This window comes from Schistocerca americana, chromosome X (assembly GCF_021461395.2).
Source record: "Schistocerca americana isolate TAMUIC-IGC-003095 chromosome X, iqSchAmer2.1, whole genome shotgun sequence".
NCBI classification, from domain to species: domain Eukaryota; kingdom Metazoa; phylum Arthropoda; class Insecta; order Orthoptera; family Acrididae; genus Schistocerca; species Schistocerca americana.
Genome location: NC_060130.1, coordinates 507879204 through 507905181, shown reverse-complemented (window position 1 = coordinate 507905181; position 25978 = coordinate 507879204). Strand labels below are relative to the sequence as shown.

The 25978-nt window shown below is 45.3% G+C and overlaps 1 protein-coding gene across 5 annotated transcripts in view; it reads right to left on the bottom strand.

The window, feature by feature from the left end:
- LOC124555037 (synapse-associated protein of 47 kDa-like) overlaps positions 1-25978 on the bottom strand; it is a 320494-nt gene that overhangs the window by 82394 nt on the left and 212122 nt on the right. For all 5 annotated transcript variants that reach the window (XM_047128800.1, XM_047128801.1, XM_047128803.1 and 2 more), the window contains exon 4: positions 9450-9571. In XM_047128800.1, the coding sequence (XP_046984756.1) occupies positions 9450-9571 (122 nt within the window). The remainder of the gene's footprint in view (positions 1-9449; positions 9572-25978) is intronic.

The window sequence follows — 25978 nt, the reverse complement described above, 5'->3', positions numbered from 1 at the left end:
TCAACCTTATCTCGGAGGGTGTCACCCCAGATAAGGTGTAGTGTGGTCGTCTTTACATCCATTCCGCACACATCGAAAAAATGAACACCGCGTCGCTCAAAATTAGCCCGGAGCTCACAAGTTTAAAGGATACGTTCCCTATGAAAAATCACTCCCTGGACTATATTCAGAGGCTGGTGAGGGGTAATAGACACCGAGACGCCGCCAAGACGATCACAAGCATGAAGGGCTGCAGATTGGGTGGCAAAAGATGCTTTGATCAACAGGGAGCCCAACCACGTCTTACTGAGCAACTTCAGTTCGCCCATTTTGTCCTCAATAATCTCCACAAAAAACAATGGCTTTGTGGCGGTGAATGTGTCCCCGTCCGTCCTAGTACAGACCAGTTAGCGGGGAAAGTGTTTCATTCTGAGACTGCGAGCTTGGCCCTCCTCACAGGGCGCAGCCAAGGAAGTGAAGGCTGCAGTGTCATAAGAAGCACCATTCAATGATCCATTACCACTCGAAGAGATGGCTGTGTGGAAAGAGCCAGATTTTTGCGGCTTGATACATTTCATGCACCAATCATCTGCCCTCATACCATCCACTCCGATCAGGGGCTCTCCCCATTGGGCCACCCAGACACAGCAACGGCCGTCCGGCACGACGACCGTTGCTGGGAGTTTCGATGCTCCAGGATGCCATGCAACCACTCCTTGGAATACATGGGCCGGGAACAGTTCGGGTATCACTCGTGTGATCCCTGTGTTGTCAGGGGGCTCAGCCATACGGGTACCTAACAGCCCCACCACACAACTGGCTACACATGCTGGAGAGCTAGCAGGGCAGAGGGGGTGGGCAACGACGGGGGCGGCTGAAGGGGCCGTAGGAATTCACACCATAGACGCTAGGGAGGGAGTTCTTCCCAAAAAATGGCTCACATTAAAGACAGAATATTTAGAAGTGGAGGTCAAACCCCAAAGGGGGGACCAAAACGCCAAAAGGATGAAAGAGAATAAGCAGGAGGAACGAAATTGCAAGGGATACAGGGAACCTGGTGGATAGCCAGATCGACATAAATCAGAATATCGAGAGAGGGGAAGAAGGGCAACGGGGAAGGAGGAGCAGGATGGAGAGGGAGGGGCACGATGAAGGAAATACAACCCGTGAAGGAAGAACAGGCTGCCATAGCTCGGAGCTCCGTGTGCGCCACGTACGAACTCACGAAACAACCGTGAGCCCCCGACGAGGGGGGGTGTCTTAATCAGTAAAAATGAAGTACTACTGCACTAGCTATATCGCTGTATATTGCCCTGAAGTACTAAATTAATGTCTGATAAACTCGAAAAGGAATTACATATGCCTTCCTAAGAGTAACGGTTCAATATTGATCCCCATACAACAATACACGTGTTGCATGTTTATATTGATAAGTGTTATGGCAAGAAGAGACCAAGGCACTTCATGCCATCAGCTATAAGTATACTGTGTCTAAAAAGCCTATGGGCATTGCCAGTTCTGTTTCTGAGATTTCCTATTAGCACCATCTACTGGACGACTGTGTAATTATGTAGTTTGAATCACTTCGAACAGCTATGTTCTTGAGAAGCACTGGTCTAGCCGTTACTGAAATGTCTGATAGAATACTGTTTGTGTGTGCGTGTGAAGTGAGGGAGGGGCGCACTGAATCTTTTCTCTGGTGGCACAAACTTTTTCATAAAGGATGGAGAGAAGGTAAAGACGAAGAACGTGGTTTTCGGTCCGAAATTAGTACCAATGGGAACATCGTAAACACCGATAAATGAATGAGGATCCTCAAGTCACGTTTCGAATGAAAAGAGGGACGGTAAACCGCCTGAAAACAGGGTTTTTGCGGATCTCCTAAAACGATATGAACAAGTGGAACCGTGTACAATGTTTTTCCCATGCGCTGTGACAAAGGAGAGCAAACTCATGCACGATCGAGTCGAATCTTGTCATAATTTCTCATTCAGAATTAACCACGGCAAGAAATGTTTTGACAAAAAAAGACCAATGTTTTGTTTTAGACTAGCCAGCAAATCATAGAGTTACTTATGGGTGGGTGAAAAATCGCCAAGACTGGAAAAAAAGTCCCTCTCGTCCGATGCAATTGTTAAAGTCGAATATCTATATGGTAAAAATTGCAGTAACATCCTGTTACATCTCGCCAAAATGTCGGCCAGATGCAAAGACTGTAAACTAGTTTTTTATGAAGAAGAATACGAAGTTCTGTACTTCACGAAACCTAAAAGCAAGGTATCCCTTCACTAATGGATTAACAAATTACCATTAATCATTACGTCAAATATTTAGCATGATAATAAGTGGGATTATGAAGTGGAATGATCACTAACTTCAGTTGTAAGAAAGTGTATTGCAGTCCACGATCGATATGGCAGATACTGGGAAACAAGAGTTTGTCTACAGGAGATATTGCATGCAGAACACTAGCACATCCCATAACTGCATGCCGCTGACGTAGATGGTGTCCATATTACGTCAGACTAACGGGGAGGGGCATCAAGTGTATACCAAGGACTGACCGCCACATCCACGTTTCAATGGCGGAAAGTAGCAGGAATGTTTAAAAACTTTAACCGCACGCACTCCTAAGACAGAAGCCGTATATCTTGCGGAAAGCTGCATAAAAAAGTTTAAGAATCTTCTTTCAGGGCACAATTTACGATGATCATTCAGCCCGGTGCGTAGAGATATTGCATATAAAATCAGGCAAATACCAGCTCGGACCTCTGTGAATGCAACAGGAACACACCCTCATACACATTACAATACGAAGTACTCTCCGTCATACGATTTACAAATATTCGCAGACTATAGATGTACACGTAAAAGAATTACGAATTTCATCGTATTTTGTGTAGCAGTAGCGCTGTTCACGAAGTGTAAGAAGGAAGGAAGGACGGAATGAAAGTTGGTGTTTTAACATTCCATCGACAAAGTCATCAGGAGATACGCACGAACTCTTACTGGGGAAGGAAACTGTCCGAGGCCATTCGAAAGAACCATTCTGGCATAGACATTATTTAATCTACTGGAAACGTGTAAAAAATATTTGCAAGACCAGAAGTGGAGAAATTGCGTCCTTCCAATACAAGTCATGTGTCTTAGCAGTTCGCTATCTCGCACGGTTGGATCATTCGTGGTTGCAGGAAGAAGAGCGAATAAAAAAGTATATTAGCAGTAGTTTAGCAGAAGTCAACACGTTCGTACGCTCTAAACCATAGATACTGGCGGGTCCTCTTCAGCTCTCGCGAATCTTTCCTGCCGCACGACAAGGGCCCGCCTTATTCGGCAGGAATCATTCGTCAGTTTCTAGCTGCACCATCCACTTTATACACCAGGGTTTTCACCTCCGGATTACTGTCTCCCACCTAAACTGAAATGTAACTGACGAGTTAAAGATTCGACAAAACAGATACCGAAGGCTTGGACCGACAAACTAGAGACCATTCTGAAGGATGAATTCTCTGGGGCTTTTGAGAAAGTGGAAAGTCGCAATGAGAAATATATCGCGTTACATGTATCCTATTATGTGTAAATTATCTCAATAAGACGTGGCGCGCTATTTTGGTGGCATCACAGACGTCTCACACTGATGTGCCTTCCGGACGGTGGAGAATGGGTCAAGAGGCAATGTGCCTACAAGGCCGTCTGGGTGCGTAAAAGGAGAGAGATATCCGAGTTTACCTAATCATAGCTATTCTCCCTTCCTCCCAACTATTCTTCTTCCCATGTCCTCTTTGGCAATGGACATGACCGGTAGCAATGTTTATCGAAATCTCTCGCACAGCCAACAGCTGCAGCACTAGATGCGAGCGCAAAACACTTCCTTACAAAATAAAGTCTCCCTGTAGCGTGTCCATAAGCTATGGATGACATACTGCATAGGCATCTACAGCAATACGACCGAAATTCCATCCTTTTTGGATCGAACAGACCACACTGGCAACTTGTACTGCATTATGATGTCTCGTTGCATTGCATGTGCTTGGTTGAATACAACGTCCACCAATAACAACTGCCATCTCTGTACCTCAAGTCGGCCGCGGTGGCAGAGCGGTTCTAGGCGCTTCAGTCCGGAACCGCGCGACTGCTACGGTCGCAGGTTCGAATCTTGCCTCGGGCATGGATGTGTGTGATGTCCTTAGGTTAGTTAGGTTCAGGTAGTTCTAAGTTCTAGGGGACTGATGACCTCAGATGTTAAGTCCCACAGTGCTCAGAGCCATTTGAACCAATTTTTTTGTGTACCTCGCTAGAAAACACGGACACCGAAACTCACTTCCTTCTGATACGTCATCTGACACTGCAACGTACAAACAGCCACTAGATGGCGACTAATTTTTATTGTAGCCTACACCGAAAGCGAATATCTGAAACCATGCAATAAGTGCACAGATACCGCCTGGATCAAAACAGATTTAACGTACCGCTCGTTGATATACGTGTTCCCCTTATTCTTTTGAACTACATCATAATGGTGTGTGGCGGAGGGTACTTTCGGTACCACTATCTGATCCCTCCAACCCTGTTCCACTCGCGAATAGTGCGTGGGAAGAATGATTGTCGGTAAGCCTCTGTACTGACTCTAATTTCTCGAATTTTCTCCTCGTGGTCAATACACGAGGTGTATGTGGGGAGAAGTAATATGTTGCCTGACTCCCCCTGAAAAGTGCTGTCCCGAAATTTCAGTAGTCTCTCCGTGATGTACAACGCCTCTCTTGTAACGTCTGCCAGTGGAGGTTGTTTAGCATCTCCGTAACGCTCTCTCGCCAGCTGAAATATCCCGTGACGAAACGCGCCGCTCTTCGTTGGATCTTCTCTATCTCCTCTAGCAGTCCTACTTGATAGGGATCCCAGATAGATGAACAACACTCAAGAATCGGGCGGACAAGAACCTTATAAGCCACTTCTTCCGTGGAAGAGTTGCATTTCCTTAAGATTCTTCCGATGAACCTGAGTATGGTGTCTATCTGTTTTATATGGTCATTCCACTTAAGGTCGCTCTGTATAGTTACGCTTCGATATTTCACGGCAGACGCTGTCTCCAGCTGTTTGTCATCAATAGTAGAGCTGTACAGTAGTCGATTATTTTCCTACGTATGTGCAATATGTTACATTTATTTACGTTCTGGGTCAACTGCCAGAGCCTCCACCATTCATTAATTCTCTGCAGGTCGTTCAGAAAATTCTTACTGTCTTCTGGCGTTGCTACTTTGGCATAAACAACCGCATCATCTGCGAATAGCCTTAAAGAGCATCCGACGCTTTCTACTACATCATTTATATATATTGTGAACAGCAACGGTCCTATCACACTTCCCTGTGGTACTCCGGATTTACCTTTACCTCTGTCGATTTAGTTCCGTTACGAGCGTCGTGTTGAGTTCTATCTGCAAGAAAGTCTTGAATCCAATCGCAGGTCTGCTCCGATACTCCGTAAGATCGTATTTTTTTCATTAACCGGCAATGTGGGACGGTGTCAAATGCCTTACTGAAGTCAAGGGACACGGCATCAGTCTGAGCGCCGTTGTCCACTGCGCTGTCATCTCATGGAGGAACACAGCGAGCTGAGTTTCGCAGGATCTCTGTTTGCGGAATCCATGTCGATTTTTATAGAGGAGCTGTTCATTTTCCAAAACCGTCGTAATTCTTGAGCATAAAACGTGTTCCATAACTCTACAACAGATTGACGTCAACGATATAAGTCTATAACTGTGTGGATCTGTCTTACAGCCTTTCTTAAAAACACGGGAACTGCCTGCGCTGTTTTCCAGTCGTTAGGCACCTTTCGTTGCTCAAGCGATCCACGATAAATTACTGCTAGAAAGGGAGCAAGTTCTTTCGCACAATCTTTATAGAATCTTATAGGTATCTCACGTGGTCCTGAAGCCTTTCCACTAATAATCGATTGTAGCTGCTTTTCAATTCCGTGGCCAGTTATCTCAATATCTGCCATTTCGACGTTCGCACGACGACTGAAAGGAGGGACAGTTACGATCTTCCGCGGTGAAAAAACTTCGGAAGACCTAACTGATTATTTCGGCCTTCTCTCTGTTATTTTCCGTTTCGGTGCCGGTGTGGTCGCTGAGAGAATGAAGAGATGATTTTGACCCATTTACTGATTTTACATACGACCAAAACCTCTTAGGGTTTTTCTCAGGTCGGTTGACAACATCTTACTTTCGAATTCATTGAACGCTTCTCTCATTGCTTTCCTTACGCCCATTTTCGCTTCGTTCAGCTTTTGTTTGGCAGCTAGCTTTTCTACTTCCCTTGAATCTGAGATGAAGTGCTCTTTGTTTTCGTAGCGTTTTTCTAACACGGCTTTTAAACTAGGGTTATCTTTCCCATCCCTTAAAACCTTACTCGGGACATACTTACTTGTCTATAGCATATTGAACATCGCCTTCGAATTTTTTCCATTTGTTCTCCACATCTTCGCCCTCATCACCGAATATTTGATGCTGACTCCTGAGATATTCTGAAATTTGTATCCTGTCACCCTTGCTGAGCAAATATATCTTCCTACCTTTCTTAACATTCCTTGTAGGACCCGTTGTCATAGATGGTGTCATGGCCTTATGATCACTGATACCTACCTCTACGTGAACTGATTCGAAAAGTTCAGGTCTGTTTGTTCCCAGGAGGTCTAAGACGTTACACTCACGAGATGGTTCTCTAACTCAGGGTAATTTTCGGACTAGACATTCAGAACAGTGCCACAAGATTCCCTGTCCCTGACACCAGATTTGATGGCATAATACTTCGAATCTATACCTGGCAACTTGAAGTCACCCCCTATTACAACGGAATGATCACGAAAATTACTAATGATATTTTGCAAGCTCTATCTGAAGCGCTCTACAATTACAGATCCTGACCTAGGTGGTCTATAAAATCATCCGATCACCATTTTTGACCATTCTTTTATACTCAAGTCACCCAGATTAATTCACATTCTGAACCCGTGATAACCTCTAGATTTTTATCGAATTTTTTACTGCAATGAACACGCCGCCACCGTTGGCGACTAACCTGTTGTTGTTGTTGTTGTTGTTGTGGTCTTCAGTCCTGAGACTGGTTTGATGCAGCTCTCCATGCTACTCTATCCTGTGCAAGCTTCTTCATCTCCCAGTACCTACTGAAACCTACATCCTTCTGAATCTGCTTAGTGTTTTCATCTCTTGGTCTCCCTCTACGATTTTTACCCTCCACGCTACCCTCCAATACTAAATTGGTGATCCCTTGATGCCTCAGAACATGTCCTACCAACCGATCCCTTCTTCTGGTCAAGTTGTGCCACAAACTTCTCTTCTCCCCAATTCTATTCAATACCTCCTCGTTAGTTATGTGATCTACCCATCTAATCTTCAGCATTCTTCTGTAGCACCACATTTCGAAAGCTTCTATTCTCTTCTTGTCCAAACTATTTATCGTCCATGTTTCACTTCCACACATGGCTACACTCCATACACATACTTTCAGAAACGACTTTCTGACACTTAAACCTACACTAGATGTTAACAAATTTCTCTTCTTCAGAAATGCTTTCCTTGCCATTGCCAGTCTACATTTTATATCCTCTCTACTTCGACCATCATCAGTTATTTTGCTCCCCAAATAGCAAAACTCCTTTAATACTGTAAGTGTCTCGTTTCCTAATTTAATTCCCGCAGCATCACCCGACTTAATTCGACTACATTCCATTATCCTCGTTTTGCTTTTGTTGATGTTCATCTTATATGGTCTTTCAAGACACTGTCCATTCCATTCAACTGCTCTTCCAAGTCCTTTGCTGTCTCTGAGAGAATTATAATGTCATCGGCGAACCTCAGAGCTTTTATTTCTTCTCCATGGATTTTAATACCTACTCCGAATTTTTCTTTTGTTTCCTTTACTGCTTGCTCAATATACAGATTGAATAACATCGGGGAGAGGCTACAACCCTGTCTCACTCCCTTCCCAACCACTGCTTCCCTTTCATGTCCCTTGACTCATGTAACTGCCATCTGGTTTCTGTACAAATTGTAAATAGCCTTTCGCTCCCTGTATTTTACCCCTGTCACCTTTAGAATTTGAAAGAGAGTATTCCAGTCAACATTGTCAAAAGCTTTCTCTAAGTCTCCGAATACTAGAAACGTTAGGTTTGCCTTTCCTTAATCTTTCTTCTAAGATAAGTCGTAAGGTCAGTATTGCCTCACGTGTTCCAAACTGATCTTCCCCGCTATCCTTACGATAAACATTCCAGTCTGAACTTAGGCTTTCGTTGTCACTGACGTCTGGCTCCAACCAGCTGTCTGTTCCGAATACTATCTGTGCATTATATAAATCCTTCCGTGCGAGCTTTGATTTCTATTAAGTTGTTCATTGTCCCTATTCAGGTATGAGCCAACAAAATACGAGTCATTCTGAGGACAAAGTCGGTGATAGAAATTTCGTGAATAGATTTAGTCGCATCTAAAAATGCCTTTGTTTTAATGATTGCTATCCCAACTACCTGATCATCTGCTTGACACACCCTCCCCTACTTCTCTTTCCTTTCACCTTTTTCAATGTCCTTTGTCAATCCCACTTGGCAAAAATCCCATACCATGCAGAATACCGCAAAAGAGGGCAAACAAGCTTAGTGTAAGTGTTTTACCAATAAAAAATTCTGTAGCACTGAATGAAAACAGTTACCATAAATGATTACACATACCTTATGCCACTTCGTTTCAGTATGACCACAGGATTCGCTTAAAATACTATGACCGCCTCAAGTGTTACTACAGAACGTTCAACACATTTCAACAGCTGGATGAATAGAGTAGAGATTATACATTTCCCTTGGTGCATTTTAACATACACAATGGTATGGAGCAGATCATGGGTTCCTTCAGTACCGTCCAATTCACACCGTTAAGGTGACTAGCTCAGTGAGAAAGTAGATGTAGAATGTTTTATTCCCGCCACACTGTTTCACTTGACACTGTGCTCTCTCCGATTAATAGTTAAAGTCTTGATTGTGGAAAAAATGATGTTATGTAATTAGTTATTTGTTTATTACAGGGATGTGTCCTCAAGTCCTGACGCCTACAAATTCCCGTGCCACAGACAGTAGTAGCACAATGCTTGATCGAAAGCAGGATGGAGCACCTCGTTCATGAAGTGGAGTATCGTTTGGTAATTCATTTTCAACAGCAGCAGAAATGTTACAGCTATGTTATGTCAATTCAGACGGCTAAAGAAGCCCTGTGGATTGGATTGGCTTGGCACAGCTATCTCCTAACCCCACAAACCCCTTTTTCTGTATTTTTAAAAAAGTTTTAGATCCTACACCACAACAGACTGTCAACCTGCAACTAACGTGTACCATCAACAAAAGAGAAAGGATAACATGAAGGTGGGGCAAAGGGAGGAAATTAACTGTTGAAAATGGTTGTACTTACATTTTCTTCCACTGTCTTCTTGATTTTTGCACTTGCTTCGCTCACTGTTTTTCCAGCCTTATTCACAGCAGAGAAAAGGAAGCTTCCTATGGATTTGGCGCCTTGCAAAGCTTTAGTTGAGACTGAAAGAAGAAAATGCAGACATTATACACTATTAATTGAGAATAAAAAAAGATTATGATGGTTAAAATATGAACAAATTTTTGTACAACTTTCAAAATATTTTTTTCAATGGCAAGTACCATCAATTGCATTGTTTAAGTCCAAAGTGTTATACACGCGTATGTGTGCGTGCGTATTTGTTTTGGTGGCAGGTTCGAACGCTGAAGTCTGGAAAACCTGATTGACGGAGACACTATCGTTGGAAATTTCGAAGCCATTTGGAACCTATCAACTATATGGTAAATACCTTCAGTTCAGCAGCAAGAAGTGGGGCAAACACTCGCAATAAGATAGTCGGGACTGACAACGATCTCAGCGTGCGAAAAAAACGTTGACCAAAACAACATACTACATGGTAAAGTAACCAGTCTCAATACGACAGCAAAAATATTGTGGTACAGAGCAGCTTCATAATTTTAATATGTAACTTTTTACGATGATGCTGTGTATACCGAGTGTTACGGTAATATTATTATTTGTAATTATTTTGTTTGAATTTTATCAGTTTCACTTGTTCGCGTTGTCGGCAATATTCTATATTACTGAACTGCTCTTCCATAACCCAGTACCAATTGTAACTTAGAGGGGGAAAAACTCAATTTTCAATATTTCGCGTAGTTATTGACCGAAATAAAGAAATTTAAAATATCGTCATAATCAACCCCATGAAGAGATATACTCTTATGTCAACAGTTTAACACAAAAAGGCAGCTACTACAGGTAGAAACCGCCCTTATCTCTAACACCCGAATCTCCAGATGTCAGACACTCAGCTCAGTACCAACTGTTGTATGTCAATAGACTATACACCAAAATACTGATTTATTTCATGCTATGTGCTGTCACCCCGTAGAACATGTGTAAACGGTAATTAAAAGTAACACCAGAACTCCGGAGCACACGAAAAACATTCAGAGTTTGGAGCAATGCTTTTTAGGTAGTCTGCTTTCGCTTCGCTAGTTCAACGTTATGTACGAGGTGCATTCAAGTTCTAAGGCCTCCGATTTTTTTTCTCCGGACTGGAAAGAGATAGAAACATGCGCATTGTTTTAAAATGAGGCCACGTTTATTGTCCATACGTCCCAGATATGGCAGCACCGTACGGCAGATTGAATTTTACCGCCAGCGGCGAGAATGAGAACTGTTTTAAATACTTAAAATGGCGACGTTTTCCTAACTTGAACAGCGTGCAATCATTCGTTTTCTAAATTTGTGTGGTGTGACACCAATTGAAATTCATCGACAGTTGAAGGAGACGTGGTGATGGAGTTATGGATGTGTCGAAAGTGCGTTCGTGGGTGCGACAGTTTAATGAAGGCAGAACATCGTGTGACAACAAACCGAAACAACCTCGGGCTCGCACAAGCCGGTCTGACGACATGATCGAGAAAGTGGAGAGAATTGTTTTGGGGGATCGCCAAATGACTGTTGAACAGATCGCCTCCAGAGTTGGCATTTCTATGGGTTCTGTGCACACATTCCTGCATGACGACCTGAAAATGCGAAAAGTGTCATCCAGATGGGTGCCACGAATGCTGACGGACGACCACATGGCTGCCCGTGGGGCATGTTGCCAAGCAATGTTGACGCGCAACGACAGCATGAATGGGACTTTCTTTTCGTCGGTTGTGACAATGGATGAGATGTGGATGCCATTTTTCAATCCAGAAACAAAGCGCCAGTCAGCTCAATGGAAGCACACAGATTCACTGCTACCAAAAAAAATTTCGGGTAACCGCCAGTGCTGAGAAAATGATGGTGTCCATGTTCTGGGACAGCGAGGGCGCAATCCTTACCCACTGCGTTCCAAAGGGCACTACGGTAACAGATGCATCTTACGAAAATGTTTTGAAGAACCAATTCCTTCCTGCACTGCAACAAAAACGTCCGGGAAGGGCTGCGCGTGTGCTGTTTCACCAAGACAACCCACCCGCACATCGAGCTAACGTTACGCAACAGTTTCTTCGTGATAACAACTCTGAAGTGATTCCTCATGCTCCCTACTCACCTGACCTGGCTCCTAGTGACTTTTGGCTTTTTCCAACAATGAAAGACACTCTCCGTGGCCGCACATTCACCAGCCGTGTTGCTATTGCCTCAACGATTTTCCAGTGGTCAAAACAGACTCCTAAAGAAGCGTTCGCCGCTGCCATGGAATCGTGGCGTCAGCGTTGTGAAAAATGTGTACGTCTGCAGGGCGATTACGTCGAGAAGTAACGCCAGTTTCATAGATTTCGGGTGAGTAGTTAATTAGAAAAAAAATCGGAGGCCTTAGAACTTGAATGCACCTCCGGATCTTATCATTTTGTTTACTACTACTCATGTAACACTTTCACGAACAATACAGTAAAAAATTGTCATCACTGGGGTTCAAACCAAGGATCCCAGGTACGATGATCTGACATTCGTTACGTATTAGTTACAGTTATGCTTTTCCTGTGCTCTGCAAATCTGGTGTTATTTTAATTAACGTTTATGCCCATTCTGCTGGACGACAGCACATAGTACGAAGCAAATAGGGAGTTTTGGTTAATACTCTATCGACATACAACGTTTGGTACCGATCTGAGTGTCCGACATATGGAAGTTTGGGGTACGCAGCATAACTGATAACGCTCATCTACTATTTGAGAACTAGCGCACTTCGTGACTTCCAACAGACTTTAAGCATAACTCAAAAATTTTCCCAAATTTTTCTCGCTTACGCTTAAAAAAAAATGGCTCTGAGCACTATGGGACTCAACTGCTGAGGTCATTAGTCCCCTAGAACTTAGAACTAGTTAAACCTAACTAACCTAAGGACATCACAAACATCCATGCCCGAGGCAGGATTCGAACCTGCGACCGTAGCGGTCCTGCGGTTCCAGACTGCAGCGCCTTTAACCGCACGGCTTACGCTTAAAGCCAAATACTTAACACATTAAGTCATTTGTTAAATAATCAGATGTCTGAAGCTGTTTTATACATGGGAGTTCGATTCGTTAAATAATCGAGGATTTACAGGTTTTTATGTAACTACCTAGTCTGTCGCCAGCATCTTAGCAATAATACGGCATAATCTGTTTAACAGCTGTGTTCTTGTTTTTCACCTTTCGATGGGCGTAATGGCCTCGGAGTTCAATTAAGCTGCATACAAGCAAGAAGTAAGCTGTTAAAAAGTAATCTATTCTGTGAGCATCGGAGATGTACCGGTTGTTTGGCTAGTTGCGCGTCACTGCGTTGCCCAACAAAGGGGCAGAGAACAAGGGAGCGGGGCTGAATACCGCCGGGCGCATGTAGTGATGAGCAGGGACAAGGCCCGCTATTACGTGTTGTAGGTCACGAGACGCGCCGGGCACCTGTTGCTTTGTGGCCGGTTCATTTCGCGCTCCACCTCCTCCAAATCAATTAGCCTCTTATTACGCATCCCGCTGTGCGTCCGACCAAATGATGCGGCTGTCTGCCGTAAGTATGAAAACAGCATGTTGCCCTAGCCAAAGTCTCCTCCACAGGCACACATTACAACAGACACATTACAACAGCCACATTCATTAACTAAACACTGTTTACGCGTAATCACATTTCCACTTCAAAAACAGTAGTTTTTTTATCCCGAAACAGTAACAACAAAAGATATTTTTCGTTCTCCCCTACTGTTTTTCCTTACTCGACATTACCTACCCTGCAGACTACTTTTCTACGAGAACCAAATGGAAGCTGTATTACTTGAAAGGTTAAAGGCGTTGTAACATTGTAGGTCAGTACGACAGGTATTTTACTTCTTGTCCGACATAAAGTTACCCTCTTCTACTCCAGATGAAGGTCATAAAGCTCACCCTTGATCTTTCCCTTTTCTACATTCCACATCTTCTATCACCATAAAAGGATAGTCTCTCCAGACCCCCTTGCATCAAAATCCTTCACCAAGAAAATGTTAACAAGAGCCGACAGCGCTATCCTTAATCCTTACTCGTTTCACGACTGTACACGGTCCCAATTCCTCAACTATAAGATCACTGATTTTTTCCCAACATTGTATTTGCGTATTTTAATGGTTTTATTCAAAGATTGGAAATCGACGACGTGGCCGATACTAACACCGCATCCCTGCTCTACTCGGGACATGTAAATAACTGATAAATAAAAGCAAGAATACTGCTGAACAGTGAGGGCGCCAGTTTTTGCTGATGCAAGAATCACGACCTTACAGTGGGAGGAGCGGATTACAGCTTCAAAACACTGACGCTGAGGAAATCTAGCCGAACATATGTCGCACGGTTGCAAATCGTCAAAAAACGGAAGTATTTCTTACCAGTAATGGTTCTTAATGAATACTCTACACAACTGTCAACTTTTAATAATTTCATTTCTTTTGTAACTGCACTTTCGTTAGCTGCGTCAATGACCTCCGCTGCCCTGTCGGTATACTATCTTTTCGAGTTGCTGGATGGGTCGCAAAGTCTACGTGCTTGTCACTTTCTTCGTTGTTACGTTGAATCCCATCCTGTATGAAGTGTATTTCAATCTCCTGTTCCACTTCAGCATCGTAATCCCAAAGCTCCTTTTCAGTATTTTTAACGTGTCTACTCACTTTCCCCCGATCGTTTACAATTATCTATTTTACGCAATTTCGTGTCAGTTCCTCCTAATTTATCAGTGAGAGATGGTTGATATTTGCTGGCATTTTTTCATATAACTGAGTTCCGAATATGTCTGGATTTTGGTCGCAGTGGTAAAGGAGTTAATCGAAGAAAAGAAAATCTCTTCTTTTAAAACACTGCCCACGGTGTACACGTGCTCAAGTTTATTTTCGTGGCAATTTCTTGTAGTATTTTTTTCTTTTTTTGAGCAGAACTTTTTAATACGGCTAACTGCTCCGAGATGGTACTTAACAAAAGCTGCGCTACACCCGCTAGCAATCACGGGCGTGCCGTAACAGTTTACACAGACTCCATGTCTATCGCTCGCGGGAGGGCGCGAGGACATTAGATATACCCACTTCTCAGCCCTTGACAGTCCGTACGGTTACATCATTGCTGGCTATCACTGGATATGTAATAGTTTCTGTAACTATACTCTGCAAACGACGTGAGTCCATGGTAGACGGTACTCACCCCTGGAGTACACAGTACGATTTAGTCCCGTTCCATTTGCGTTTGGAGCATCGATGGAAGAATGACTACTGGGAAGGTTCGAGTTGACTCTTTCGTTGGAGCAGCAGCTCGTTTGGACGAGGATGCGCAGTGGGGAATTATTAGAGGAAACAGTCCAGTTTTTGAAAATGTGTGAGTTAGACGAATAGAGGTCAATTCGCAATGTACATAATGATCACGTCGCGTATTTTTTAGTACTGAAGGACGAAAGCAAGGTTATACAGAGGAATCCAGTCTTACGCGACAGATAGGAATATAAGCTCAGAATTTAGGAATTTGCTTTGGTATTGCCGTCATTTCTTACGTTCCAAAACTCGCATTCAGGATGTTGTTCAGTAGGAGCATTTTGTAAATTCTACCCACTGTGTGGAGCAGCAGCAGAGCGTCGTACTAACATTTTACTATCTGCTAACATTCATTTAGTTAATGAGACGAACAAGGTGAGTCTCCTATGTAGTTGATCCCAAACATTTCAGAACTGTTTGAGACATCACAACTTCGTTTAACCCAGGTATACATTAAGGAAGTTCTCACTAAACGATGTGTTATCTCTTCTTCTAGTAAGATTTACTACAGTGAAACTGGTATCGCCTCAGAATTTTTACTGCCAGTATTGTAGATCTGAAACTAACAAATTCGATGTAGTTTCACTCTCCGAAATCCGGTACACTGCTTCGAGGAAATTACAATTATTATTGGTTACGATTTCTCCGTTTTGAACAAACAAATAGCTGTTCCATGCGGAGTATCAGATTTATTTTCATGAACATGTAAAACCAAACGTCTTTAACTATAATTTCTCCGAAACTATTAACTAGATTCAGAGAGTGAAACTACGTTGAAATTGTCTATTTTTCCTTCTTTTTCTTTAACGTTTGTCCCGCCTAGTGGTAGGATCCTCTGAGTGGATTCGCTCTCTCCATTTTGTCCGATCGTGGGCCATGTCTGGCTGAAGATTCACAACCTTCTTGTTGTGCAGACTGTCGGCCCATCGCTGTCTAAGTCGTCCTTTGGGTCTCTTTCCCATGACTTCCACTGTGTATGCTGCCTTTGGAAATGGTATAGTCCTCTGCGTGCAACAGCACAGCCCAAACCATCGCCGACGGCTTTCTCGCATTTTCTTCTAGATCGGTGCGACCACCGAAACGTTTCCTGATAGTTGTTTTTGTTTGTTTTGGTTTTAGGGCGCAAAACTGCTATGGTCATTAGCGCCCGGTCCGTGACTTAGGAAACAGTAAAAAACCGAAATTGAAAACCAGCAGCAATGGGAACGAAAGTCATAAAATTGGAGAAACTAAAAGCAGAAGGAAGGCTTAAAAATCCACTACAGAAAGCGGTTGGTTGTCCCCAAAAAAAGCTTCAAAAACTGACGTCATTTCAGTGGCACTAATAAACTTGAGAACGCGGTCGGCTGAGCGCGTGCCATCTGCTAAAATCGACGATATATCAGGCGATAGCTGTAGACGGGAGCGTAACGGATTAAAATAGGGGCACTCAATTAAAAGGTGTCTTACCGTCCACAGCTGAGAGAAGTGGGGGCAGAGTGGGAGAGGATCGCCGCTTAAAAGATGTCGATGGCTAAAAAGACAGTGCCCTATCCGGAATCTAGTTAAAATTACCTCCTCCCGACGACGCGTTCGGGAGGAAGAGGTCCAAGCACAAGGAAAAGCTTTCACGTCCCACAATTTATTATGGGGAAGTGTCGACCAATGTGCGTGCCATAGAAGAACAACACGACGACATAAAACGCTCCGTAGATCGGCGAAGGGAATCGATTGAATAGCTGGCCGAGGAAGAGAGACTGCAGCCTTGGCTGCAATATCGGCCGCCTCATTTCCACAGATACCAACGTGTCCCGGGAGCCAGAGGAACGCCACCGAGACGCCCCCCAGGTGGAGCAAGCGCAGACAGTCCTGAATCCGGTGGACCAGAGGGTGCACAGGATAAAGAGCTTGGAGACTGAGGAGAGAGCTGAGAGAATCTGAGCAGATAACGTACTGTATCCGCTGATGGCGGCGGATGTAGTGGACAGCCTGGAGAACAGCGTAAAGCTCCGCAGTATAAACCGAACACTGGTCGGGAAGCCGAAAGTGATTTGGGGTGTCGCCAACAATATAGGCACTCCCTACACCTAACGATGTTTTCGAGCCGTCGGTGTAAATAAATGTGGCGTCCGTCATTTGTGCACATAGAGCAGCAAATGCCCGACGATAAACAAGTGAAGGGGTACCATCCTTGGGAAATCGACAAAGGTCACGGAGCAAGCAGATCCGGGGACGGAGCCAAGGCGGTGCTGTACCCCAAGTTGTCAAGAAGGTTTTAGGAAAGCGGAAGGAAAGAGAATGGAGCAGTTGACGGAAGCGGACTCCCGGTGGTAGTAGGGAGGAGGGACGGCCTGCATACCCTACATCAAAGGAGGCGTCGAAAAAAAGGTCATGGGCTGGATTAGCAGGCATGGAGGACAGATGGCTAGCATAACGACTCAGAAGGACTGCTCGCCGATTGGACAGCGGAGGTTCAGCAGTCTCAGCATAAAGGCTTTCCACAGGGCTAGTGTAAAAAGCTCCAGACACTAAACGTAATCCACGGTGGTGGATAGAGTCGAGACGCCGAAGAATAGACGGCCGAGCAGAGGAGTAGACTATGCTTCCATAGTCCAATTTCGAGCGCACTAAGGCGCGATAGAGACGGGGAAGGACCACTCGGTCCGCTCCCCAGGAAGTACCATTCAGGACACGGAGGGTGTTAAGGGATCGCAGACAGCGAGCCGAAAGATAGGAAACGTGGGAGGACCAGCACAGTTTTCTGTCAAACGTAAGACCCAAGAATTTAGCGACGTTTGAAAACGGAAGGTTGACAGGACCTAGATGTAAGGAGGGCGGAAGAAACTCCTTACGTCGCCAAAAATTAACACAAACGCTCTTACTGGGAGAAAAATGGAAGCCGGATTCGATGCTCCAAGAGTGGAGGCGATCGAGACATCCTTGAAGACGTCGTTCAAGAAGGTTGGTCCGTTGAGAGCTGTAGTAGATCGCAAAATCGTCCACAAAGAGGGAGCCCGAGACATCATGAAGGAGACAATCCATAATTGGATTGATGCCAATGGCAAACAGTACAACACTCAGCACGGAGCCCTGGGGTGCCCCGTTTTCTTGGGAGAAAGTATGGGAGAGAGTAGTGTTCACCCGCACACTAAATGTGCGCTCTGCCATAAATTCGCGAAGAAAAAGGGGCAGCCGACCTCGAAAGCCCCAAGAGAACAGTGTGCGGAGGATGCCTGTCCTCCAACAGGTATCGTATGCTCTCTCCAGATCAAAAAATATTGCTACTGTTTGGCGTTTCCGGAGAAAATTGTTCATGATATAAGTGGAGAGAGCAACAAGATGGTCAACTGCAGAACGATGCTTTCGGAATCCGCATTGGGCAGGTGTTAACAGACTGCGGGATTCCAGCCACCACGCTAAACGGTAATTCACCATACGCTCCAAAACCTTACAGACACTACTCGTGAGAGAAATGGGGCGATAGCTAGAGGGGAGATGTTTGTCCTTTCCAGGTTTCGGAACAGGAACGACGATAGCTTCCCGCCATCGTCTGGGAAAGGTACTGTCGGTCCAAATTCGATTATAAAGGCGAAGGAGGTAACGCAGACTATGGGTTGATAAATGCAGCAACAGTTAGACGTGGATACCATCCGGTCCTGGGGCGCAGGAGCGAGAAGAAGAGAGTGCATGTTGGAGTTCCCGAATGGAGAAAACAGTATTGTAGCTTTCGCGATTTTGAGAGGAGAAAGCAAGAGGTCGCACTTCCGCTGCACGTTTCTTCGGGAGAAACGCTGGTGGGTAATTTGAAGAGCTCGAAATCTCAGAAAAGTGCTGACCCAACGAGTTAGAAATTGCGACGGGGTCCACTAATGTGTCATGCGCGACAGTGAGCCCAGAGACCGGGGAGAAACTAGGCGCGCCTGAGAACCGTCGAAGCCGACTCCAAACTTCCGAGGAGGGAGTGAAGGTGTTAAATGAGCTAATAAAGAATTTCCAGCTTGCCTTCTTGCTATCGCGGATGTCACGACGGCATCGCGCTCGGAACTGCTTATAGCGGATACAGTTGGCCAAAGTAGGATGGTGGCGGAAAACGCGGAGAGCACGTCACCGCTCACGTATTGCATCACGGCATGCCTCGTTCCACCAAGGAACTGGGGGGCGCCGGGGCAATTCGGAGGTGCGTGGTATTGAATGTTCCGCAGCTGTAAGAATGACGTCGGTAATATGTGTGACCTCATCGTCGACGCTGGGAAAGTGACGGTCATCGAATGTCGCTAGAGACGAAAAAAGTGTCCAATCAGCTTGGGCAAACTTCCAGCGTCGCGGGCGCATGTAGGGCAGTTGAGGCTGCAGCCTAAGGACACATGGAAAGTAGTCACTCGAGTGTGTATCATCAAGGGCGAACCATTCGAAGCGCCGAGCTAGCGGAACAGTACCGACCGCAAGGTCCAAATGAGATAAATTTGTCGTGGAGGCAGACAAAAATGTAGGGACCCCAGTGTTGAGGCAAACTAGATCTGCTTGGTGGAAGACGTCTAGCAATAGTGAGCCACGTGGACAAGGATGTGGAGATCCCCAAAGCGGGTGGTGGGCATTGAAGTCCCCAACCAGCAAATATGGGGGTGGAAGCTGACCAAGAAGATGAAAGAGATCAGCTCGTGCCATTTTGTGGACGATGAAATGTATACAGTACAAACAGAGAACGTGTATCCGGAAAGGGAAAGACGAACGGCGACAGCTTGGAAGGAAGTGTTTAAATGGATTGGGTAATAATGGAGAGTTTCATGGAGAAGAATCATGAGTCCTCCATGTGCTGGAGTGCCTTCAACAGAGGGGAGATCGTATCGGACGGACTGAAAATGAGGGAGAACAAAGCGGTCATGGGGACGCAGCTTTGTTTCCTGAAGACAGAAGATGACCGGCGAGTAGGATCGTAAGAGGATCGACAATTCATCCTGATTGGCTCGAATACCGCAGATATTCCAGTGGATAATGGACATAGGGTGAACAGAAAATGGAGGAATGTGACCAAGACCGCTGACAACTCAACGACTGCTCAGAGCTTGCGACCGACAGCATGGAATGGCATTCAGCCGAAGGCAGAAGATCCTGATCCATAGGTTGGTCAGGAGCAGCTCCTGCCACCAGCGATCGGCCGGTTGATCGGCCGCCAGCAGTGCGCCTCGGCGACACAGAAGACGGCCGAGGGCGATTTCCGCCAGGTGGTGCTGTAGATGGGACACGCCTTGGCGGAGGAGGAGAGGAACTGGGTTTCTTTGTAGCCTTCTTGGAAGTATGATGTTTAGAGGAAGGAGGAACCGATGTTTGGGAAGTTGCGGTACGTAAAAACTCTTCACGAGTATGCTTTTTCTTCGAAGTCTTGGTGTCTGACTTTTGGGCTCGAGATTTAGCAGAACTCGACGAAGGGTGAGCCAGAGAGTGGGCAGGCGAAAGTGGTGAGGTTGAACGGGCGATCTTTGCGCTGGCCGATCTGACGACCGTGGCACTAAAGGTGAGGTCGCAAGTCTGCATGGCCGCCTCCTTTGTTGGCCGAGGAGAAGCAAGGACAGTGCTGTATTTTCCTGTCTGAGGCACGGTGGGCTGTCGACTGGCGAATAATTTTCGAGCAGCAAAGGTCGACACCTTTTCCTTTACTCTAATTTCCTGGATGAGCTTTTCGTCCTTAAAAACGGGACAATCTCGAGAGGAAGCAGCGTGGTCACCCATACAGTTGATGCAGCGAGGGGATGGAGGTTGACAAGCACCCTCATGGGCATCCTTGCCACACGTAACACATTTGGCCGGATTGGAACAGGACTGGCTGGTGTGATTGAACCGCTGACACCGATAGCAACGCGTAGGGTTTGGGACGTAAGGGCGAACGGAAATTATCTCATAGCCTGCTTTGATTTTCGATGGGAGTTGAACTTCGTCAAATGTCAAGAAGACAGTGCAGGTTGGAATGATGTTCGTGTCAACCCTTTTCATAACCCTATGAACAGCCGTTACGCCCTGGTCAGACAGGTAGTGCTGAATTTCTTCGTCAGACAATCCATCGAGGGAGCGTGTATAAACGACTCCACGCGAGGAATTTAAAGTACAGTGCGGTTCCACCCGGACAGGGAAGGTGTGTAGTAGTGAGGTACGCAGCAATTTTTGTGCCTGGAGGGCACTGACTGTTTCTAACAACAGGGTGCCATTCCGTAATCTGGAACAAGACTTTACAGGACCTGCAATTGCGTCGACACCTTTCTGAATAATGAAAGGGTTGACCGTGGAGAAGTCGTGACCTTCGTCAGACCGAGAAACAACAAGGAACTGTGGCAACGATGGAAGAACTGTCTGTGGCTGAGACTCAGTGAACTTACGCTTGTGAGCAGACATAGTGGAACGTGAGGAAACCATTGCGGAAGAATCCCCCATAATTACCGGCGTCTCCGATGGCATGCTCGTCCCTTGTGGGGGGCCTCTCTGAGGGCACTCCCGCCTTAGGTGATTGTTCACACCTCCCGACAAACGGACGGAGGGACCAATCGGCACTTTCGGAAGGTATCAGCTCGGGTAATCACCCCTCCCTGGGCCTGGCCGCTACCAGGGGGTACGTACGTGTCCTACCTGTCTACCCGGGGCGGGGAATTACGCGTTACCCCGTCACCGGCTACGCGTGGAAGTGCGTGGGTCAGCCTTCAGACACGCACAGGGAGGAAAAAAGAGAAAGGGAAAGGAAAGAAGAGGGGTCTCAAACGCCGCAGCGGAGAAAAGGGCAAAGAGAAGAGGGAAGGCAAGGAGAAGGACAGAGGAAGGACGAAGACTTGCAAGTGTAGAAAGCAAGGAATTTGTAACGGTTTCGAGCGTCCGTCTCCGGACGTAGGCACAAACCATACTCCCAGAGGGGGAGAAAGGGAAGGAAAGAGCCAGAGGTGAGGGGGGGGGGGGCGAAGATGGGGGACGGGGAAGGATGCGGAAAGGGAAGGTATGCAGCCCGGAAAGGAAGGAGGGCCACATTAGCTCGGGGTCCCGTGCTCGCTACGCACGTGTCCACAAAAGAGTTGTGGAACCCCTGGGGGTTTCCTGATAGTGTCGTTCGATAAGTGATCCAGTCGACTGATGCCACCTGTCGATCTATGCATCTTAGTTTCAACCACCCTCAATCGCTGTTCTACCTCTTTAGTAAGTGGCCAACACTCAGTGCCGCAGAGCAACAGGACTGATGACAGTCCGGTACATCTTTGACTTCAGATGATCCTTAATCCGACGATCGCAGGTGACGCCTATTGTCGTTCGCTACTTCATCCGGGCTGCCTGCGCTCTTGCGTTGACCTGGTCTGTAAGTTGGCCATCGCTAGCGATTGTCGAACCGAGACACTTAAATTATTCTGCTCTCGGTAGATCTTCTCCGTCAACGTCGACTGTCCCAACTTCTCGCGAATATTATGTCATGTACTCAAGTTTTCTTCTTGTTGATCCGCAGGCCATATCGCGCGAGTCCATCGTTCCAGTTTTGTGTTTGAGGCTGGAGGTCAAACTTGTTTTCCGCAGCCAAAATGACATCATCAGAATGGAAAAGTGTCCACGGTAGTGGCATGTGCATGTCTGACGTGACACTGTCGGTCACAAGAATAAACAGCAAGGTAGTATGGTCGAACCTTGGTGGACTCAATGTGATGCGAAAGTCATTTGTCGCTACTGCAGCCGCTTAGACATACCTCCTCGGTTCTACGTACAGTGGAAAGCCATGGTCTCGAAGCGCTAACCAGATTATGTGATATGGTGCCCGATCGAACTTCTTTTCGAGGTCTCTAAAAGTAAGATGCAGTGGCTTGGTCTTTTCGCGGTATTTTTCAACTAGCAGCCAGACAGCATAGATTTCGTCAGTTGTGCCACAATTTTTCACAAATCCGGTTTGGTTCCTTGTTATTTGAGCTATCTCACGAATCCTTTTGTCAAGAATGCGTTCAAGGATCTTCAACACGTAACCTGATCGCGCGATAATTAGCACACTCAGCTGGGCTTCCTGTCTTTTTGAAGATTGGTACGGTGATTGCTGCCGATCTACCTTCTCTGATGATTTGTTTGAAAAGATATATTTCTTAGCCAACCTGTCGCATTCCACTGTTGAGAACACCGTAACTCTGCTGGGAGGTCATAAGAGCCAGTAGCTTTCGCTTTCCCTTTCTCTAAGAGCAGCCTGCACTTCGGCAATGTTAATTTTCTTGACTGGTCCTTAAACAACAGCCATGTTTGGTACTGTGTATGAGGAAATTCCTTGATCGAAGTTCTCTCAAAATAGCTCCGTCAGCGCTCCCTTGCTTTCTTCCGGTCGAACAGCAGCTCACCAGTTTCGTCATTAATGCTGTAAAAGCGTTGGATGTCCTCCGTTTTCCAATGTTTTGATGTGACTGGTCGATAAATGTCCCGGTCTCCCCCGCGCATTTCTAGTTTCATGCAGAAATCTGAATACTGATGTGCTTTTGTTATTACAATAACCTCCTCAGTCTCTCTATGGGCTTGTTTGTAGCATCCTTAACATCGTCATTCCAAAGCCACGTGTCTCTGCTGATCATTCGAGTCCTGGTTTCGTTGTTCCGAGAATAGAGCATGCAGCTTCATGAACAGATATCTCGGATTTACTATAGCTATCTTCCACAGTGGTAACTGATGAAATTAAACTTAAGTTAAAATCTTGATACCACTGTATTTTCTGTCATAATGTCAAGCACTCTCCGGTGTGGATTTCGAACGGCGCCAGGAATTTTGCCGGTTTGCTCTGCAGCGCCTACATGATGATCCAACGTTTTTTCAACGGGTGCTTTTTACTGATGCAGCGACGTTCACCAACCACGGTAATGTGATTTGCATAATATGCATTACTGGTCAATAGAGAACCTTAATTGGCTTCGACAGGTACAGCATCAGCAACCGTGGAGTGTTAACGTGTGGTGCGGCATCATCGGATATGTCATTGTGGGGCCGTACGTCATTCCGGGTATACTAAATGGCTATAACTATGCACAGTTTCTGCGAAACGTTCTGTCCATTTTGCTGTAAGAGGTACCATTAACTACGCGTCAGTGCATGTGGTTCCAACATGACGGCTGTCCTGCTCACTCTTCCCGTGTAGCTACAGAGCTGTTAAATGAAAAGTTCCTGGATTTTTGGATCGGACGACGTGCTGAAGTGAAGTGGCCAGCCCAGTCTCCTGATTTGATCCCTCTTGATTTTTTTCTGTGTGGAGCAATCAAACAAAGTATATGCTCAAATACCAACTACGCCAGACGATATGAAGCAACGTGTCATCGAAGCGTGTGCTGATACCCTCGCAGCCGTTCACAAATCATTAGAACGGCGACTACAAATGTGCATTGCAGCAGAGGGGAAGCATTTTGAGCACATGCTTCAGTAAAGTTTTTTATCACGTACAGTATGTATTTTGCATCTTTGAGTGTATTTGCTTCGTACTGTGATCAATAGAAAATATTTTCAAATAAAAAACAAATACGTATGAAATAACTTTAACCAATAAGGACCTCCTCATTTACATTTGTATTTCTGTTATTTAAAATATATTAACATCTTGTAGTATTTTAATACTTTATGTTGTCTACTATTTTGGTTTCACAGTTGTCAAATAGCTGAATAATATTTGGGCCACATCAGTTAATTTTTGCGCGAAATATTGCAGCATGTATTACTATTGTCGGGCGTGTTTGTGTAAGGACGGACTCGCGACGTTTACCATGTACTCTACACAACAGTAAAGGTCGCATTGGACATCGCCGCTTCGAAGGATGAACAGGATACGAGAACATATCTGTGTCTCAAAAACTATTCGCCTAAATATTATGATATACACATATTTGAAACCGTCTTTTTAAGCCCATCATCTTACGCTAAAATTTAACAGGGCTCCATTTAAAAAACCAAAGGCGGCCTCATAGCTCTGAAATAAAAAACAGCACAAACATGAAATGTGATGGATTCAAGTAGCCCCTGTCCCAGCAATTCACTGTCCAAACGACATCTTTGTATCTATTACGGTTGGGAAGATACAAGGGGTGTTATGACTCAGTTGCCTCACCCTGTATAGCAGAAATGTATGTTATGTTACGCACTGGAATTGAAAATATGACTTTGCGACATGCCCATTATACAGGGTGGTCCATTGATCGTGACCAGACCAAATATATCACGAAATAAGCGTCAAACGAAAAACTAAAAGAACGAAACTTTTCTAGCTTGAAGGGGAAAACCAGATGGCGCTATGGTTGGCCCGCTAGTGGCGCTGTCATACGTCAAAAGGATATCAACTGCATTTTTTAAAAATAGGAACCCCTATTTCGCTTTGTGATAGATGGCGCTGTAATAGTCACAAACGTATAAGTACGTGGTATGACGTAACATTCCACCAGTGCGGACGGTATTTGCTTCGTGATACATTACCCGTGTTAACATGGACCGTTTACCAACTGCAGAAAAGGTCGATATCGTGTTGATGTATGGCTATTGTAATCAAAATACCTAACGGGCGTGTGCTATGTATGCTGCTCGGTATCCTGGACGACATCATCCAAGTGTCCGGACCGTTCGTCGGATAGTTACGTTATTTAAGGAAACAGGAATTGTTCAGCCACCTGTGAAACGTCAACCACGACCTGCAACAAATGATGCCCAAGTAGGTGTTTTAGCTGCTGTCGCGGCTAATCCGCACATCAGTAGCAGACAAATTGCGCGAGAATCGGGAATCTCAAAAATGTCAGTGTTGAGAATGCTACATCAACATCGATTGTACCCGTAACATTTTTCTACGCACCAGGAATTTCATGGCGACGACTTTGAACGTCGTGTACAGTTCTGCCACTGGGCACAAGAGAAATTACGGGTCGATGACACATTTTTTGCACGCGTTCTATTTTGCGACGAAGCGTCATTCACCAACAGCGGTAACGTAAACCGGCATAATATGCACTATTGGCCAACGGAAAATCCACGATGGCTGCTACATGTGGAACATTAGCAACCTTGGCGCGTTAATGTATGGTGCGGCATTATGGGAGGAAGGATAATTGGCCCCCATTTTATCGATGGCAATCTAAATGGTGCAATGTATGCTCATTTCCTACGTAATGTTCTACCGATACTACTACGACATGTTTCAGTGCATGACAGAATGGCGATGTACTTCCAACATGAT